The sequence below is a fragment of the Phacochoerus africanus genome, chromosome 6, assembly GCF_016906955.1.
Source record: "Phacochoerus africanus isolate WHEZ1 chromosome 6, ROS_Pafr_v1, whole genome shotgun sequence".
NCBI classification, from domain to species: Eukaryota; Metazoa; Chordata; class Mammalia; order Artiodactyla; family Suidae; genus Phacochoerus; species Phacochoerus africanus.
This window is the reverse complement of record NC_062549.1, coordinates 42,115,229-42,133,724: the sequence shown is the minus strand read 5'-3', so window position 1 is coordinate 42,133,724 and position 18,496 is coordinate 42,115,229. Positions and strand designations below refer to the sequence as shown.

Genomic DNA, 18,496 nt, shown 5'->3' with positions numbered 1-18,496 from the left:
GAATATCACAGTTCATCATATCAGGAGGCAGATATCAATCTGTACCATTAAAGGAGGCAATTCACTTGATTAAAGTGGTATCTGCTAGGTATCCCTGCAAAGTTAGATTTTTCCATTTGTAATTTTTGTTTGGCCATGCCCACAGCATGTGGAAGATCCTAAGGCCAGGAACTGAACCTGTGCCACAACAGTCAGACACTGCACAGTGACAACACTGGATCTTTTTAACTCACTGTACCACAAGGGGCCTCCCATCCATTTGTAATTTTTAAAAGTATATTGTAAGGAGATGGTTGAGTCTATTCAAATACCCTGTTTCCTGGAGGTCCCATCATGGCTCAGCAGTAGTTACCATGACTAGTATCCATGAGTACACAAGTTCAATCCCTGGCCTCTCTTAGTGGGTTGACGATATGGTGCAGGTTGCAGACACAGCTCGGATCCCATCTTGCTGTGGCTGTGGTGTAGGCAAGCAGCTACAGCTCAGATTCAACCTCTAGCCTGGAAACAACCATATGCCGCACGTGTGACACTAAAAAGCAAAAAAAATAAATATATATATATATATCCTATTTCCTGAGCAAACATTCACCCGCTAGTTTTGGAAGCCAGTGATATTTTGCAACACCATCATTACTTCTATTTTTATCATTTACCATAACTCTCTAAGATAGAGCTTATGTTTCTCCTCATTTATATATTCACCTATATTGGCATGGATTCTGACTTCCATGTTATTCCATAGGCTATTATACATTAGTATACATATTTTAATTGCTCACTGAATTTATTACATTTATAATTGTACACTGATTATCACAACCCAATTTTATAGCATTTCCATCCCAAACCCCCAGCACATCCCCCCACCCCACCCTGTATCATTTGGAAAGCGTAACTTTTTCAAAGTCTGTGAGTCAGAATCTGTTCTGCAAAGAAGTTCATTGTGTGCTTTTTTTTCAGATTCCACATGTCAATGAAAGCATTTGATGTTGGTGACTCACTGTATGGCTGACTTCACTTAGCATGATAGTTTCTAGGTCCATCCATGTTTCTAAAAATGCTGGTATTTCATTCCCTTTAATGGCTGAGTAATATTCCATTGTGTATAGGCACCACATCTTCTGGATCCACTCCTCTGTCGATGGACATTTAGGTTATTTCCACGGCTTAGCTGTTGCAAATAGGGCTGCAATGAACACTGGAGTACATGTGTCTTTGCGAGTCATGGTTTTCTCTGGATAGATGCCCAGGAGGGGGTTTGCTATATCAAATGGTAATTCTATTTTTAGATTTCTGAGGAATCTCCGTATGGCTTTCCACAGTGGTTTCACCAATTTGCAATCCCACCAACAGTGTAATAGGGTTCCTTTTTCTCCACACCCTCTCCAGCACTTATTGTTTGTAGACTTTTTGAGGATGGCCATTCTGGCTGGTGTATAAGGTGGTACCTCATCGTGGTTTTGATTTGCATTTCTCTAATCATGAGTGATGCTGAACGTCTTTTCATGGGTTTTTTGGCCATCCGTATGTCTTCTTTGGAGAACTGTCTGTTTAGATCTTCTGCCCATTTTTTGATGGGGTTGTTTGTTTTTTTGGTATTGAGCAGTAGGAGGTGTTTATAAATTTTGGAGATTGATCCCTTGTCCGTCGATTCACTTGCAAAGATTTTCTCCCGTTCTGTGGCTTGTCTTTTCGTTTCGTTTAGGGTTTCCTTTGCTGTGCAGCAAACCTTTTAAGCTTCATTAAGTTCCATTTGTTAATTTTTGTTTTTACTGTCATTACTCTAAGAGGTGGATCTGAGAAGATGCTGCTGTCGTTTATGTCAGAGAGTGTTTGGCCTATGTTTTCCTGGAAGAGTTTTATAGTGTCTGGTCTTATATCTAGGTCTTCAATCCATTTGGAGTTTATTTTTGTGTATGGTGTTAGGGAGTGTTCTCATTTCATTCTTTTCCGTGTGGCTGTCCAGTTCCCCAGCACCACTTAACTGGACAGGCTGCCTCTTCTCCAGTGTATATTCTTGCCTCCTTCGTCATAGATTAGTTGGCTGTAGGTGCGTGGGTTTAATTCTGGGCTTTCTATCCTGTTCCACTGATCTGTATGTCTGTCTTTGTGCCAGTACCATTCGGTTTTGATGATTGTTGCTTTGTAGTGTAGTCTGAAGTCCAGGAGCCTGATTCCTCCAGCTCCATTTTTCTTTTTCAGGATGTCTTTGGTTATTCCGGGTCTTTTGTGCTTCCGGACAAACTTTAAAATAGTGAGTTCTGTGAAAAATGTCCTTGGTAATTAGATAAGGATTGCATTGAATCTGTAGGTTGCCTTGGGTAGTATGGTCATTTTGATAATATTGACTCTTCCAATCCAAGAGCATGGAAATTATGTCTTTCCATCTCTTTGCATCATCTTTGATTTCTTTCATCGGGGTCTTATGGTTTTCAGAGTGCTGGTCTTTTGTCTCTTTAGGTAGGTTTACTCCTAGCTATTTTATTCTTTTGGATGCAATGGTAAACGGACCTGCTTCCCTAATTTCTCTTTCTGATCTTTCATTGTTAGTATATAGAAATGACGTCGATTTCTGTGTATTGATTTTGTATCCTGTGACTTTGCCAAACTCACGGATGAGCTCTAACAGTACTCTGGTAGAGTCTTTAGGGCTGTCTAGGTATAGTATCATGTCATCCGCAAATAGTGATAGTTTTACTTCTTCCTTTCCAATTTGGATTCCTTTTATCTCTTTTACTTCTCTGATTGCCGTGGCTAGGACTTCCAAAACTATGTTGAAGAGTAGAGGCAAGAGCAGACATCCTCGTCTGGTTCCTGATCTCAGTGGGAATTCTTTCAGCTTTTCACCACTGAGAATGATGTTTGCTGTGGGTTTTTCCTATATGGCTTTTATTATGTTGAGGTAGGTTCCCGCTATGCCCACTTTCTGAAGGGTTTTTTTGTTTTTGTTTTTGTTTTTGTTTTTTTATCAGAAATGGGTGTTGGATTTTGTCAAAGGCTTTTTCTGCATCTATTGAGAGGGTCATATGGTTTGTATTCTTCAGTTTGTTAATGTGGTGTATCACACTGATGGATTTGTGGATATTGAAGAACCCTTGCCTCCCTGGGATAAATCCCACTTGATCATGATGTACAGTCCTTTTAATGTATTGTTGGATGCGGTCTGCAAGTATTTTGTTGAGGATTTTTGCATCGATGTTCATCAGTGAAACTGGCCTGTGGTTTTCTTTTTTTTTTGTGGTGTCCTTGTCTGGTGTTGGTATCAGGGTGATGGTGGCCTCATAGAATGAGTTTGGGAGTATCCCTTCCTCTGCAATTTTTTGAAATAGATTCAGAAGGAGAGGTGTTAGCTCTTCTCTAAATGTTTGATAGAATTCACCTGTGAAGCCATCTGGTCCCGGACTTTGCTTGTTGGAAGTTTTTTAATCACAGTTTCAATTTCGGTACTTGTGATTGGTCTGTTCATCTTCTCTCTGTCATCTTGGTTTAGTCTTGGAAGATTGTACCTTTCTAAGAACTTGCCCTTTTCTTCTAGGTTTTCCATTTTATTGGTGTATAGTTGCACATAGTAGTCTCTTATGATCCTTTGCATTTCTGTGATGTCCGTTGTTACTTCTTTTTTGTTTCTAACTTCATTGATTTGAGTCCTCTCTCTTTTTTGCTTGACAAATCTGGCTAAGGGTTTATTAATTTTGTTGATCTTTTCAAAGAACCAGCTTTTCGTTTCATTGATCTTTTTTCTGTGGTTTTCTTCGTTTCTAGTTCATTGATTTCTGCTCTGATCTTTATGATTTGATTTCTTTCTTTCTACTAACTTTAGGTCTTGTCTGTTCTTCTCTCTCGAGCTGCTTTAGATGTAAAGTTAGCTTGTTTATTTGAGCTTTTTCTTGTTTCCTGCGGTGGGCTTGTATTGCTATGAACTTTCCTCTTAGGATGGCTTTTGCTGCATCCCATAGGTTTGGGAGTGTTGTATCTTCGTTGTCATTTGCTTCTAGGTATTTTTTAATTTCCTTTTTGATTTCTTCAGTGATCCATTGGTTGTTTAGTAGCATGTTGTTGAGTCTCATGTTGTTTGTGTTTTTTGCAGGTTTTTTTCTTGTTGTTGATTTCCAGTCGTATAGCGTTGTGGTCGGAAAAGATGCTTGATATGATTTCAATTTTCTTAAAGTTACCGAGGTTGGATTGTAGCCCGGGATGTGATCAATCATAGAGAATGTTCCATGTGTACTTGAGAAGAATGTGTATTCTGTTGCTTTTGGATGGAATGTCCTATAATACCTATTAGGTCCATCTGGTTTAATGTGTCATTCAGGGCCTGTGTTTCCTTATTGATTTTCTGTCTGGATGATCTGCCCATTGCTGTAAGTGGGGTGTTAAAGTCCCCCACTATGATTGTGTTATTGTCGATTTGTCCTTTGAAGGTTGTTAGCAGTTGCCTTATATATTGTGGTGAACCTATGTTGGGTGTGTAGATATTTAAAATTGTTATATCTTCTTCTTGGATGGATCCTTTGATCATCAGGTAGTGACCTTCCTTGTCCCTTAAAATATTCTTCATTTTAGGGTCGATTTTGTCTGATATGAGTATTGTTGCTCCAGCTTTCTTTTGATTCCCGTTTGCATGGAATATTTTCTTCCATCCTCTCACTTTCAAGTTGAATGTGTCCCTAGAAGTGAAGTGGGTCTCCTGAAGACAGCAGGAGACCATCCAGACAGCCAGTCTATGTCTTGTTTTTGTATCCATTCAGCCAGTCTATGTCTTTGGTTGGGGCATTTAGTCCATTAACATTTCAGGTAATTACTGATATGTATGTTCTTATTGCCATTTTATTAATTGCTTTGGATTTGTTTTTGCTGCTCTTTTGTCTTCCCTTCTTCCCTTGTTCTCTCCTCTTGAGGTTTGATGACTATTTTCAGTGTTGTATTTGAGTTGATTTTTCTTATTTGTTTGTGTATCAATTGTAGATTTTTGGTTTGCTGTTATTTTGAAATTTTGGTGTAGAGTCTATACACACACACACACACACACACACACACACATATGGGATTGTTTTAAGTTGTTGGTGTCTTAATTGCAAGTTCATCTCCAGTGTTCTGCATTTGTACCCACCTCTTCTCACGATTTCTGATTTTGGTGGCATAATTGTGCGTGGATGATTCCGTATCTTTACTGTATATATACCTTTACTGGTGAGCCTTGTCGTTTGTGGTATTTTTGTTTCTGGTTGCGGCCTTTTCTTTCTGCCTAGAGACGTTCCTTTAGTATTTGTTGTAAGGCTGGTTTAGTGTTGCTGCATTCTCTCAGCTTTTGCTTATCTGTGAAGCTTTTGATTTTTCCTTCAAATCTGAATGAGAGCCTCACTGGGTAAAGTAGTCTTGCTTGGAGGTTTTTTCCTTTCATCATGTTAAGTATATCCTGCCACTCCCTTCTGGCCTGCAGAGTTTCTGCTGAAAAATCTGCCAGTGACCTTATTGGGGTTCCCTTGTATGTTATTTGTTTCTTTTCCCTAGCTGCTTTCAAGATTTTCTCTTTGTCTTTAATTTTGGTCCGTTTGATTAATAGGTGTCTCGGGGTGTTCCTCCTTGGGTTTATTTTATATGGTACTTGTTGTGCTTCCTGGATTTGAGTGAGTGGTTCCTTTCCCATGTTAGGGAACTTTTCGGCTCTTATCTCCTCAAATATTTTTTCTGTCCTCTTCTCTCTTCTCCTTCTGGCACCCCTATAATATGGATGTTGGTGCGTTTAATGTTGTCCCAGAGTTCTCTGAGACTCTCTTCATTTGTTTTCAATCTCTTTTCTCTTTTCTGTTCCGCATCCATGATTTCCACAATCTGTCCTCCACCTCGCTTATTCTTTCTTCTGCCTCCTGTATTCTGCTGTTGGCTGCTTCTAGCGAATTTTTTATTTCAGTTATTTGTATTTTTGCATCTCTTCTTGCTTAAGTTTTATATCTTGTATCTCTTTGCTCAGCATTTCATGTAAGTTCTTTTTTTTTTTTTTTTTGTCTTTTTGCCATTTCTTGGGCCGCTCCTGCGGCATATGGAGGTTCCCAGGCTAGGGGTGAATCGGAGCTGTAGCCACCGGCCTACGCCAGAGCCATAGCAAGGCGGGATCCGAGCCACATCTACAACCTACACCACAGCTCACGGCAACGCCGGATCGTTAACCCACTGAGCAAGGGCAGGGATCAAACCCGAAACCTCATGGTTCCTAGTCGCATTCGTTAACCACTGCGCCACGACGGGAACTCCAAGTTATCCATCTTTGCCTCTAGTTTATTTCCAACATCTTGCATTATCTTCAGCATCAACAGTCTAAAGTCTTTTTCCTGGAGGCTAAGCATCTCCTGATCACTTTTCTGGGGTTTTTTCCTTTCTCCCTTATCTGAGTTATAGTTCTCTGTCCTTTCATTTTTATAGGTTTTTGGTGTGGTGACCTTTTTATAGATAGTAGAGTTCTGGCCTCTCTTACTTCTGGTCTCTGCCCCCCTTGTGGCTGAAGCTGATATGGGGGCTTGCTGTAGGCTTCCTGATGGGGGACTGAGGCCTGCCCACTGGTAGGTGGAGCTGCTTCTTACCCCTCTGGTAGGTGGGGCTTTGTCTCTGGATGGGATTAGAGGCGGCTGTGTGCCTGGGAGGGGGTCTTTAGGCAGCCTGTTTACTAATGGTTGAGGCCGTGAGCCCACCTGGATGGTTGTTTGGCCTGGGCCTTCTCAGCAGCTGACTGATGGGTGGGGCCAGAGTTTCCCAAAATGGCCACCTCCAGAGAAAGGCACACTGATGACTATTCCCAAGAGCTTTGCTTCCAATGCCCTTCCCCCACAACAAGCCACACTCACCCCTGGTTTCCCAGGAGATCCTCCAAGAACGGCAGTCAGGTCCGACCCAGATTCCTATGGAGATTTTGCTTTGCCCTGGGACGCGTGCACATGAAGGCCTGTGTGCGCCTTTTAAGAATGGGGTCTCCGTTTCCCCCAGTCCCATGGAGCTCCTGCACACAAGCCCCACTGGCCTTCAATGCCAGATGCTCCGGGGGCTCTTTCTCCGGGTGCCAAATCCCCAAGCGTGGGGACTCGACGTGGGGCTTAAAACTCTCACTCCTGTAGGTGAGTCTCTGTGAACCAGTTACTTTGTGGTCTGTGGGGCTTCCCACCTGGGAGGTATGGGGTTGCTTATATCTCACAATCTACCCTCCTACCTCTTGATGTGGCCTCCTCTTTGTCTTTGGGAGTAGGATATCTTTTTGAGATTTTCCAATCCATTTGGTTGAAGATTGCTCAGCCTTTGGTTGTAATTTTGTTGTTTTTAGGAGAGAAGTTGAACTCCAGTCCTTCTATTCCACCATCTTAATCCCATCTCTGCCTACTTTTTCCCATGGGCCTCCTATAAGATCACTAGTGTGGACCTCAATGATTGAGTGGAGGCAGGAGAGCTGAAAATTATCCCCCACTGAAACACACATGGAGCACTCAGTGAAAAGCCAAGGCCCAGCAGAGCAGGTCTTCCAGCTCTGCGGCATCACCTCCTGGTATAGTGTCCTTTGGTCTAGATCTTCTTGGCCAGGAACTTGAGGTTAAAGTCATGGCCACACTCTCAAAGGTCACTGATCCCTGAGACCCTCCTTTGTACAGGGGACCACGCTTTCTCTCCCGCCACCTCGGGTACGACTGTTCTGGAACCTCTGATCCGGGGGACTATTCATTGGTATATTTATTTTGATGCTCGATTTGTCCCAGATTTTGTATTTATCAGACCAGTTAAGTAAAAAAAAAAAAAAAAAAAACTCAGTCACCAAAATAATACTTTCTTAGTATGAATTAATTCAATCTAAGATGAGAAATAACTTTAAAACAAGAATTTAAGAATGGAGTAGACAAAGCAAAGCAACAATAAAGTTGACAAAGGTCTGCATGTTGCCCTGCTTAAAACAGCCGTATAATTTCAAAAAAGTCTATTTCATTTCTTTTTAAAGATTATTTAGTTTCTTGCTATTAAATTATAAAAAGAAATGAATGAATCAGAAAATAAACCTAAGGACAAGAGTGTCAAGATGATTCAGTGGGGGCCAGAACAGTCTTTTTGAAAAATATTCCTGGAGTTCCCGTCGTGGCGCAGTGGTTAACGAATCCGACTAGGAACCATGAGGTTGCGGGTTCGGTCCCTGCCCTTGCTCAGTGGGTTAACGATCCGGTGTTGCCGTGAGCTGTGGTGTAGGTTGCAGACGCGGCTCGGATCCCGCGTTGCTGTGGCTCTGGCGTAGGCCGGTGGCTACAGCTCCGATTGGACCCCTAGCCTGGGAACCTCCATATGCCGCGGGAGTGGCCCAAGAAATAGCAAAAAAAAGACAAAAAAAAAGAAAAATATTCCTGGAACAACTAGATATCCCCATGAAAGGATATGAAGGATGGATGAAATCAGACTCCTACCTCACACCGTACACAAAAACTAACTCAAAATGAATCACAGGCTGAAATATAAGAGCTAAAACTATTCTATTCTTAGTAGAAAATACAGTAAATTTTCATAACTTCATTAGATATATATAAAACTAAAATCACAAGTACACCAAAAAAAATAAATGAAAGGGAGTTCATTAAAATGTGTAATTTTGTGCTGCAAATATCATCAAGAAAATAAAAGACAAGCAAAAGAGGAGTTCCCGTCGTGGCGCAGTGGTTAACGAATCCGACTAGGAACCATGAGGTTGCGGGTTCGGTCCCTGCCCTTGCTCAGTGGGTTAACGATCCGGCGTTGCAGTGAGCTGTGGTGTAGGTTGCAGACGCGGCTCGGATCCCGCGTTGCTGTGGCTCTGGCGTAGGCCGGTGGCTACAGCTCCGATTCAACCCCTAGCCTGGGAACCTCCATATGCTGCGGGAGCGGCCCAAGAAATAGCAACAACAACAACAAAAAAGACAAAAAAAAAAAAAGACAAGCAAAAGAACCTGAGAAAATATTTGCAAATCATATATGTGATAAGAAATGTCTGTACAGAGTATATAAAGAACACTTATGGAGTGTTCTGCTCAATGGAAATGAATCTGACTAGTATCCACAAGGACACAGGTTTGATCCCTGGCCTCGCTCAGTGGGTTAAGAATCTGGCGTTGCTGAGAGCTGTGATGTAGGTCGCAGACATGGCTTCGATCTGGCATTACTATGACTGTGGTATAGGCCACCGTCTATAGCTCCAATTTGACCCCTCATCTGGGAACCTTCATATGCCGCAGGTGCAACCCTAAAGAGACCAAAAAAAAAAAAGGAACACTTACAACTCTTTTAAAAAATAAATAAATAAAAAGTAAACAATTCAACTTAAAAAAAGACAAAGGATATGAATAAGACAATTCTCCAAAGATACAAAAATGGCCAATAAGCACATATGAAGATGTTCAACAACATTACCCATCAGGGAGATGGAAGACAAAACCCCAAATGAGGAGTTCCAATTGTGGCTCAGCTGGATAAGAATCCAATACAGTGCCTGTGAGGATTCGGGTTTGATCCCTGGCCTCACTAGGTGTGTTAAGGATCCACCATTGCCTCAAGCTGTGGTGTAGGTCACAGAGAAAGCTTCAATCCTGTATTGCTATGGCTATGGCATAGGCCTACAGCTGCAGCTCCAATTCAGCCCCTAGCCTGGGAACTTCCATATGTCACAGAGGTGGCTGTAAAGAGGGGGGAAAAAGAGAGAGAGAGATTACCTCACCCATAGTATGGTTATAATCTAAAGACAATAACAATGCCTGTCGACCTGGATGTGGAACATAGTATTCATCAAACAGTAATGGTGAGAATGAAACAATACATCTGGCAGTTCATTAAAAAGTTAACCACACCAAAACAAACAATCCAAAAATTTATATGGAACCATAAAAGACCCAGAATTGCCAAAGTAGTCCTAAGGGGAAAAAAAAAAAAACAAGGAAGAGGCAAAATTCTCCCAGACTTCAGGCACTATTACAAAGCTACAGTAATCAAATAGTGTGATACTGGTACAAAAACAGACAAACAGACCAATGGAACAGAATAGAGAGCCCAAAAACAAACCCAGACACTTACTGTCAAACAATCTTTAACAAAAGAGGCAAGAATATAAAATGAGAAAATGACAGTCTCTTCAGACAGTGGTGCTGGCAAAACTGGACAGCTGCATGTAAATCAACAGAACTAGAACACACCCTCACACCATGTACAAAAATAAACTCAAATGGCTTTTTTTTTTTTTTTTTTTTTTTGCTTGTTAGGGCTGTACCCAGAGCACATAGAAGTTCCCAGGCTAGGAGTCGAATTGGAGCCAGTTACCAGCATATGCCACAGCCACAGTAACTCAGGATCCAAGCCACATCTGCGACCTACACCACAGCTCAGGGCAACATCAGCTACAAGACCCACTGAGTAAGGCCAGGGATCAAACTCACATCCTCATGGATACTAATTGGATTTGTTTCCTCTGCACCACAACGGGAGCTCCCAAAATGGCTTAAAGACTTAAACTTAAGACAAGACACCATAAAACTCCTAGAAGAGAACATAGGCATCAACCATACAAATATATTCTTAGGTAAGTCTCCCAAAGCAATAGAAATAAAAACAAAAATAAATCAATGGGACTGAATCAAACTGACAAGTTTTTGCACAGCAAAGGAAAACATTAAAAAATAGACAACCTACGGAATGAGAGAAAACAGTTTCAAATGATGCAAATGACAAGGGCATAATTTCCAAAATATACAAATAACTCATACAACTCAAAAGCAAAAATGAAAAATGGACAGAAGACCAAAAGAGACATTTCTCCAAAGAAGACATACAAATGGCCTACAGGCGCATGAAAAAATGCTCAACATCACTATTAGAGAAATGCAAATCAGAACTACCTCACACTAGTCAGAATGGCCACCATTAATAAGTCTACAAATGATAAATGCTGGAGAGGGTGTGGAGAAAAGGGAACCCTCCTACACTGTTGGAAAGAATGTAAATTGGTACAACCACTATGGAAAACAGTATGGAGGTACTTCGGAAAACTAAGTATAGAACTACCATATGATCCAGCAATCCCGCTCCTTGCATATATTTGGACAAAACTTTCAATGAAAAAGACACATGCACCCCTATGTTCATACTAGCACTATTCACAATAGCCAAGACATGGAAACCTAAATGTCCATCGACAGATGAATGGATTAAGAAGATGTGGTACAGGGAGTTCTTATCATGGCTCAGAGGAAACGAATCTGACCAGTATCCATGAGGAAACAGGTTCGATCCCTGGCCTTGTTCAGTGGGTTAAGGATCTGGCATTGCCGTGAGCTGTGGTATAGGTCACAGACATGGCTCAGATCTGGAGTTGCTGTGGCTGTGGCATAGGCCAGCGGCTACAGCTCTGATTCAACCCCTCGCCTGGGATGTGTGGCCCTAAAAAGACAAAAAAAAAGTAGATGTGGTACATATACAGAATGGAATACAACTCAACCATAAAAAGAAAAAAATAATGCCAGTTGCAGCAACATTGATGGAACTAGAGACTCTCATACTAAGTGGAGTCAGAGAGACAAATACCATAGGATTAATGATATCACATATCTGGAATCTAATATATGGCACAAATGAACCTATCTACAGAAAAGAAACAAACTCATGGACATAGAAAAAAGACTTGTGCTCTTGCTAAGGGGGAGGAGGAGGGAATGGGATGAACTGGGAGTCTGGGTTTAGTAGATGCAAACTATTACTTTTGGAGTGGATAAGCAATGAGATCCTCCTATACAGCACGGGGAACTATATCTAATCACGTGTGATGGAACATGATGGAGGATAATGTGAGGGAAAATGTATATATATGTATAACTGGGTCGCTTTGCTGTACAGCAGAAATTAACAGTTACAGATAGAGCACTGTAAATCAACTATAAGAAAAAAAAAATTTTTTTGGAGTTCCCATCGTTGCTCAGTGGAAATGAATCTGACTAGTATCCATGAGGATGCAGGTTCAATTCCTGGCCTCCCTCAGTGGGTTAAGGATCTGCCGTTGTTGTGAGCTGTGGTGTAGGTTGCAGATCTGAAGTTGCTGTGACTGTGGTATAGGCCACTGGCTACAGCTCTGATTTGACCCCTAGCCTGGGAATCTCCGTATGCTATGGGTGTGACCCTAAAAAGACAAAAAAAATTTTAAAAACACACTTAGAAATCTTAAAAAAAAAAAAGTTAACCATAGAATTCTCATATGATCCAGCAATTCTACTCCTAGGAAAGTACCCAAGAAAAATGAAAACATATGTTCACACAATAATTTATAAACCAATGTTCATCAGTATTAGTCATAATACCTCATAAATTTAAAACATAGAAACAACCCAAACATCCATCAACCAATAGATGCATAAATAAAATATGGTATATTAATATAATGAAATATTATTCAGTGTGGTAAGCAGAATAATGCCTGTGGATATGTTATTTTATGCGGCAAAAGGAACTCTCCAGATGTGGTTAAGGTTAAGGACCTTGAAATAGAGAGATTGTCCTGAATTATCCAGACAGGCCCAATCTAACCAAATAAGTTCCAGTTTCAAAGAACCAAGGACATGGCAATATAAGGACTCAAACTGCTAACATCTGTTTTGAAAATGTAAGAAAAGGACCATGAACAAAGCAATGCAGGTGGCCTACAGAACCTAGAAAAGGCAAAGGAAACATTCTTAAAACCTACAAAAATTAAAGCAACACTGCTAACACCTTGATCTTAGACCATCGAGACCTGAGTTAAACTTCTGACCTACAGACCTGTAAGAAAAAACACCTGCATAGTTTTAAACCACTAAATTTGTGGCAATCTGTTACAGAAGCAAGAGAATATACATTCAGCAATAAAAAGGAATAAATTACTGACACATGCTGTAACATGAATGAACCCTGAAAGCACTAGCTTAATTGAAAAAAAGTCACAAAAGGTTTTAAGTATGATTCCATTTACATAACAGGCAAGTCTATAGTAATAGAAAATAAATTAGTGGTTGCTAAGGGCTGGGGAATTGGGATGGGCTAACATATACAATTTCTTTCTGGAATGATTAAAATGTTCTAAAATTGATTTTGGTGATCACTGCATACTCTGAACATACTAAAGACCACTAAATTATAGTCGGTAGATTATATGGTCTGTGAACTGTATTTAAACAATGCTACTTTTACCAAAAAAAAAAACAAAAACAAAAACAAACAAACAAAAAAAACACCTTATTTGAAGTGAAAAACTGTTTTCACTTTACATTGTGGCCAGGATTCTAAAGGAATGTAGGATAAAATAAACAGATGCATACCAAAAAACACAGAGTCAAAAATTAGTAGATGTTTTCAACACAAAGACAAAAAATCAGGAGTTCCCATTGTGGCTCAGTGGTCAAGAACCCAACTAGTATCCATGAGGACATGGGTTTGATCCTTGGCCTCGCTCAGTGGGTTAAGGATCTGGCATTACCGTGAACTGTGGTGTAGGTTGCAGACATGGCTCATATCTGGCTAAGGCACAGGCCTGCAGCTACAGCTCTGATTCGAGCCCTAGCCTGGGAACTTCCATATGCTGAGTGTGTGGCCCTAAAAAGACAAACAAAACAAAACAAAACAAAAAGACAAACAATCAATTAAAAGCCTTTAATCAATTAAAGCTCAGTGGGTTAAGGAGTACCCTGATGGCCTAGTGGTTTAGAATTTGGCATTGTCGGAGTTCCCATTGTGGTGTAGCAGAAACGAATCCGACTAGGAACCATGAGGTTTCGGGTTCGATAACTGGCCTCACTCAGTGGGTTAAGGATCCAGCGTTGCCATGAGCTGTGGTGCAGGTCACAGACATGGCTCGGATCCTGCATTGTTGTGGCTCTGGTGTAGACTAGCAGCTACAATAGACCCCTTAGCCTGGGAACCTCCATAGGCCGCAGGTGCAGCCCTAAAAAAAAAGCAAAAAAATAAAAAAAATTAAAAAATAGAATTTGGCATTGTCATTGCTGTGCCTTGAGTTTGATCTCTGGCCTGGGGAATTACGCATGCCATAGGTGTGGCCAAAAAAGAAAATAAATAAAAACAAAAGCTGTAAAGGACAAATATCCAATAAATATACAAAAAGGTATTTAGCATCACTAGTCATTAAGAAAATGTAAATCAAAATCCCAGAGAAATACCACTTCACACCAACGAGGATGACAATAATTTAAAAAGAAAAAAAAGGCAACAAAAACAAATTAACCAATATTGCTGAGGATGTGGAGAAACTGGAACTCTTAACACAATACTGGTGGGAATGTAAAATGGTGCAGTAGTTACGGAAAACCATTTGATAGTTCCTCAAAAGCTAAGCATAGAATTCCTATATGATTGAGCAATTCCACTCCTAGATACATAGATAAAAGACTGAAATAGGTCCTCAAAGAGAAATCTGCATGCCAATATTCACAGCAGTATTATTCACAGTAGCCAAAAATTGGAAACAATCCAAGTATCTATCAATAAATGAATAAATGAATAAAAAATGGTATACCATTTATTCAACCACACAAAGCACTAAAGTTCTGATACCTGCTACAACATGGATGACAGTACACTAAATGAAACAAGCCAGACACAACAGGGCAAATATTCATGATCCTATTTATATGAGGTGCCTAGAGTTGTCAAATTCACAGAGACAGTGGAATAGTGGTATTACCTGATTATTACAAAGTTTCTGTTTAAAGTAATGAAAAAGTTTTGAAGATAGATAGTGGTGATCATTGCACAACACTGCGACTATAATTAACAACCACTGACCTGCAAGCCTAAAAATGGTAAAATGAGCAATTTTATGTTATCTATATTTTACAATAAAAAAAGAGGAAAAAGACTAGACTTTAATCTCTATAACACAAATGAATCAGAAAATTATAGAGAAGATTGCCTATTTTATATGCTTTCTATAACCCTGATATACTTTAATATACCTAAGACCAAAACAATCCTTTCTCATAGCAATAAAGAATACATATTATGACTATTTTGAGCACTTACTTTTTATAAGTAAAAAATGAAAGGAAATGTCCAGTACAGTGATATAAATCATTATTTATATATGCTTTGTCTTTAAATTGCCTTATCTAAAGATTTCACTTATTTGATACCTTTAAGAAGAACACTAATCAGAGTAATTCTTTTTTTACAAAAATCTCCACCCCTACCCTTGCAGAGGTTACCTTTCATTGTTACCAAAAGTTCACTTTATAGACCTAACCCAAGTTAATCATAGGCCATTCCTTTAAAATATGTATATGTATTTACTCATTATTTCTAAGGTTTTTAGAAGACTTTGTCAGAGATACTAAAAATTCCTACAGGCAGTAAGTATTGTTAACTGTTTAAATGGCATTTTGTAAAAAATACATGCTTCTCCATACTATGCTTCCTTTTCAATTTTTTGGGGTTTTACCTCAAATAATTTTACATCTGAATTCAGATTTTTACCTCTTCATTCAGACCTGGATCACTTCTTGCTGGTGGTATAAATCTTGGTTTTTTTAAAGGATTCCCTTGCAACTGACTTGGTGCTGCAGACCGTCTCATATTGAGCAGTATCAACCTGAAAAACACACAAAACAAAAACCACCTAATCAGAAGTCTGATTAGAATCACCTCCAAATATATCATCACTACAATCATGACATCTTTAAAATCTTAAAAGAATAAGCCTGTAAGAAGCCTTAGAGGAGTTCCTGTTGTGGCTCAGTGGTAAGGAACCCAACTAATATCCGTGAGGATGTACGTTCGATCCCTGGCCTCAGTCACTGGGTTAAGGATCTGGTGTTGCCATGAACTGTGGTGTAGATCACAGACATGACTCTGAACCGGCATTACTGTGGCACAGGCTGGCCACTGCAGCTCCAATTCACCCTCTAGCCTGGGAACCTCCATATGCCCTGGGCGCAGTCCGAAAAAGCCAAAAAAAAAAAAAAGTCTTAGAAAATAAGTTCAACAGCTAGTAACATTTTATTTTTCATGACAAAGAGCTCTAGAAAAGTATGTAAGATTTAAATTACATGCTGCAAATCTGAGCATACATTGTATCACTTTTGATAAAAATATAGACTAGATAATGATACAGACTTTATGCAATTTATATAGCAGTTTCAAAATCAAAGGAAAAATAATTATTCACACATATATATCAAGTGTGTTGCTTTTTTTCTATTCTACTAATCCATAAATGCATGAGGGTTGCATCATGCTTGTTTTCTGCATCACTCAGAGGGGAGCATCGACCACAACGCCAGATATATTACCATCACTAACAAATATTTTTAAATGAGTGAATACAATCTTGGCAATTAAAAGAAGAAATTTACAGTTCAATTTATTATCATCTTATTTACTTTTAAAACGATGGAATATTGGAGTTCCCAACATGGCTCAGCGGAAACGAATCTGACTAGTAGCCATGAGGACCCTGGTTCAATCCCTGGCCTCGCTCAGTAGGTTAAGGATCTGGCGTTGCCATCAGCTGTGGTGTAGGTCACAGAGGTGGTTCAGATCTGGAATTGCTGTGGCTGTGGCATAGGCCGAAGGCTACAGCTCCAATTTGACCCCTAGCCTGGGAACCTCCACATGCCACTGGGCATGGCCCTAAAAAGACAAAAAAAATTAAAAATTTTTAAAAATAATAAAACAGTGGAATATTTTAAATATATAAATCAAGAAATAAGAACCAGGTTTCTTGGGCATTCATTCCCTTGTGGCTCAGTGGGTTAAGGATCTGCTGTGAATTGGGTCACTGCTGTGTTGCAGGTTCAATCTCTGGCCCAGGAACTTCCATATGCCATGGGTACAGCCAAAAAGAAAACCAGAAGAAGAACCAGGTTTCTTAACTTTTTATTTTTTTTGCGTTCTAGGGCTGCACCTGCAGCATACGAAGATTCTCAGGATAGGGGTTGAATTGGAGCTACAGCTGCCAGCCAACACCACAGCCAGAGCAATGCAGGATCTGAGTTGCACCTGCAACCCACACCACAGCTCAGAGCAATGCCGGATCCTTAACCCACTGAGCGAGGCCAGGGATCGAACTAGCAACCTCATGGTTACTAATCAGGTTTGTTTCTGCTGTGCCACAATGGGAAATCCCAGGATTCTTAACTTTCAGTATTACTTCCACCAGAAGGACACAGGTGAGAGAAATAAAAGACAACAAACTTACACGCATACATCAGGCCTCTGCAATGGACAGTACCAAACACTCCTATTCAAGGCAATTTCGCAAAAACTACCCAAGATAGGCCATCACCAAGGATGTACCAAAATTACTTGTTTAACACAGAAATTCCACTTCTGGGAATTTAACCTAAGGAATTATCAAAGATACCTTCAAAGAATTATGTATAAATGTAATCATGCCAATATTACTTATAGTAGAGGTAAAGGGAAATATAAATGTCCAGAACAAGGTAGTAGATAAATAAGTTATATCATATGTCACACCCACACAACAGAATACACTCTCTTTACACACCACTAAAACAATGAGTAGTACTGCAGTGTCCCAAGGAAGACATGTACTCTTCCTCTAGGCCTTTGAACAAACCTTCCCCTATACAGTGTTGGGAATGCCTTTACCCATTATTTCCTGGTCTGATTAATTTCAACTTAAATCCCCTCAAAGATTAGATTAGAGACTCTTCCTATGTGTGGACTAAACAAGCACTTTTCACACTGTAATGAAACGGCCTAGTAATTCCCTCAAGCTGTAACTCCTAGACCAGGCAGGAAGTCGTACATTCCATTCACCACTGTTTTGCCAGAATCAAACTCAAGAATTTGTTTGTTAATCAATAATTCTTCATCCATTAATGGGAAAAAAAATCACATTTTAAAACAATGTTTGGTGTGGGGGATTAAGATGGTGGAATAGAAGGACTGGAGTTCAACTTCTCTCCTAAAAACAACAAAATTACAACCAAAGGCTGAGCAATCTTCAACCAAATGGATTGGAAAATCTCAAAAAGATATCCTACTCCCAAAGACAAAGAGGAGGCCACATCAAGAGGTAGGAGGGTAGATTGTGAGATATAAGCAACCCCATACCTCCCAGGTGGGAAGCCCCACAGACCACAAAGTAACTGGTTCACAGAGACTCACCTACAGGAGTGAGAGTTTTAAGCCCCACGTCGAGTCCCCACGCTTGGGGATTTGGCACCCGGAGAAAGAGCCCCCGGAGCATCTGGCATTGAAGGCCAGTGGGGCTTGTGTGCAGGAGCTCCATGGGACTGGGGGAAACGGAGACCCCATTCTTAAAAGGCGCACACAGGCCTTCATGTGCACGCGTCCCAGGGCAAAGCAAAATCTCCATAGGAATCTGGGTCGGACCTGACTGCCGTTCTTGGAGGATCTCCTGGGAAACCAGGGGTGAGTGTGGCTTGTTGTGGGGGAAGGGCATTGGAAGCAAAGCTCTTGGGAATAGTCATCAGTGTGCCTTTCTCTG

General features: G+C 40.3%; 1 protein-coding gene across 1 annotated transcript in view; it reads right to left on the bottom strand.

The window, feature by feature from the left end:
* Positions 1–18,496, bottom strand: part of RAD54B (RAD54 homolog B) — a 118,068-nt gene that overhangs the window by 86,666 nt on the left and 12,906 nt on the right. The window contains exon 2 of the mRNA XM_047783600.1: positions 15,493–15,607. Coding sequence (XP_047639556.1) covers positions 15,493–15,591 — 99 coding nt within the window. The 5' untranslated portion in view covers positions 15,592–15,607. The remainder of the gene's footprint in view (positions 1–15,492; positions 15,608–18,496) is intronic.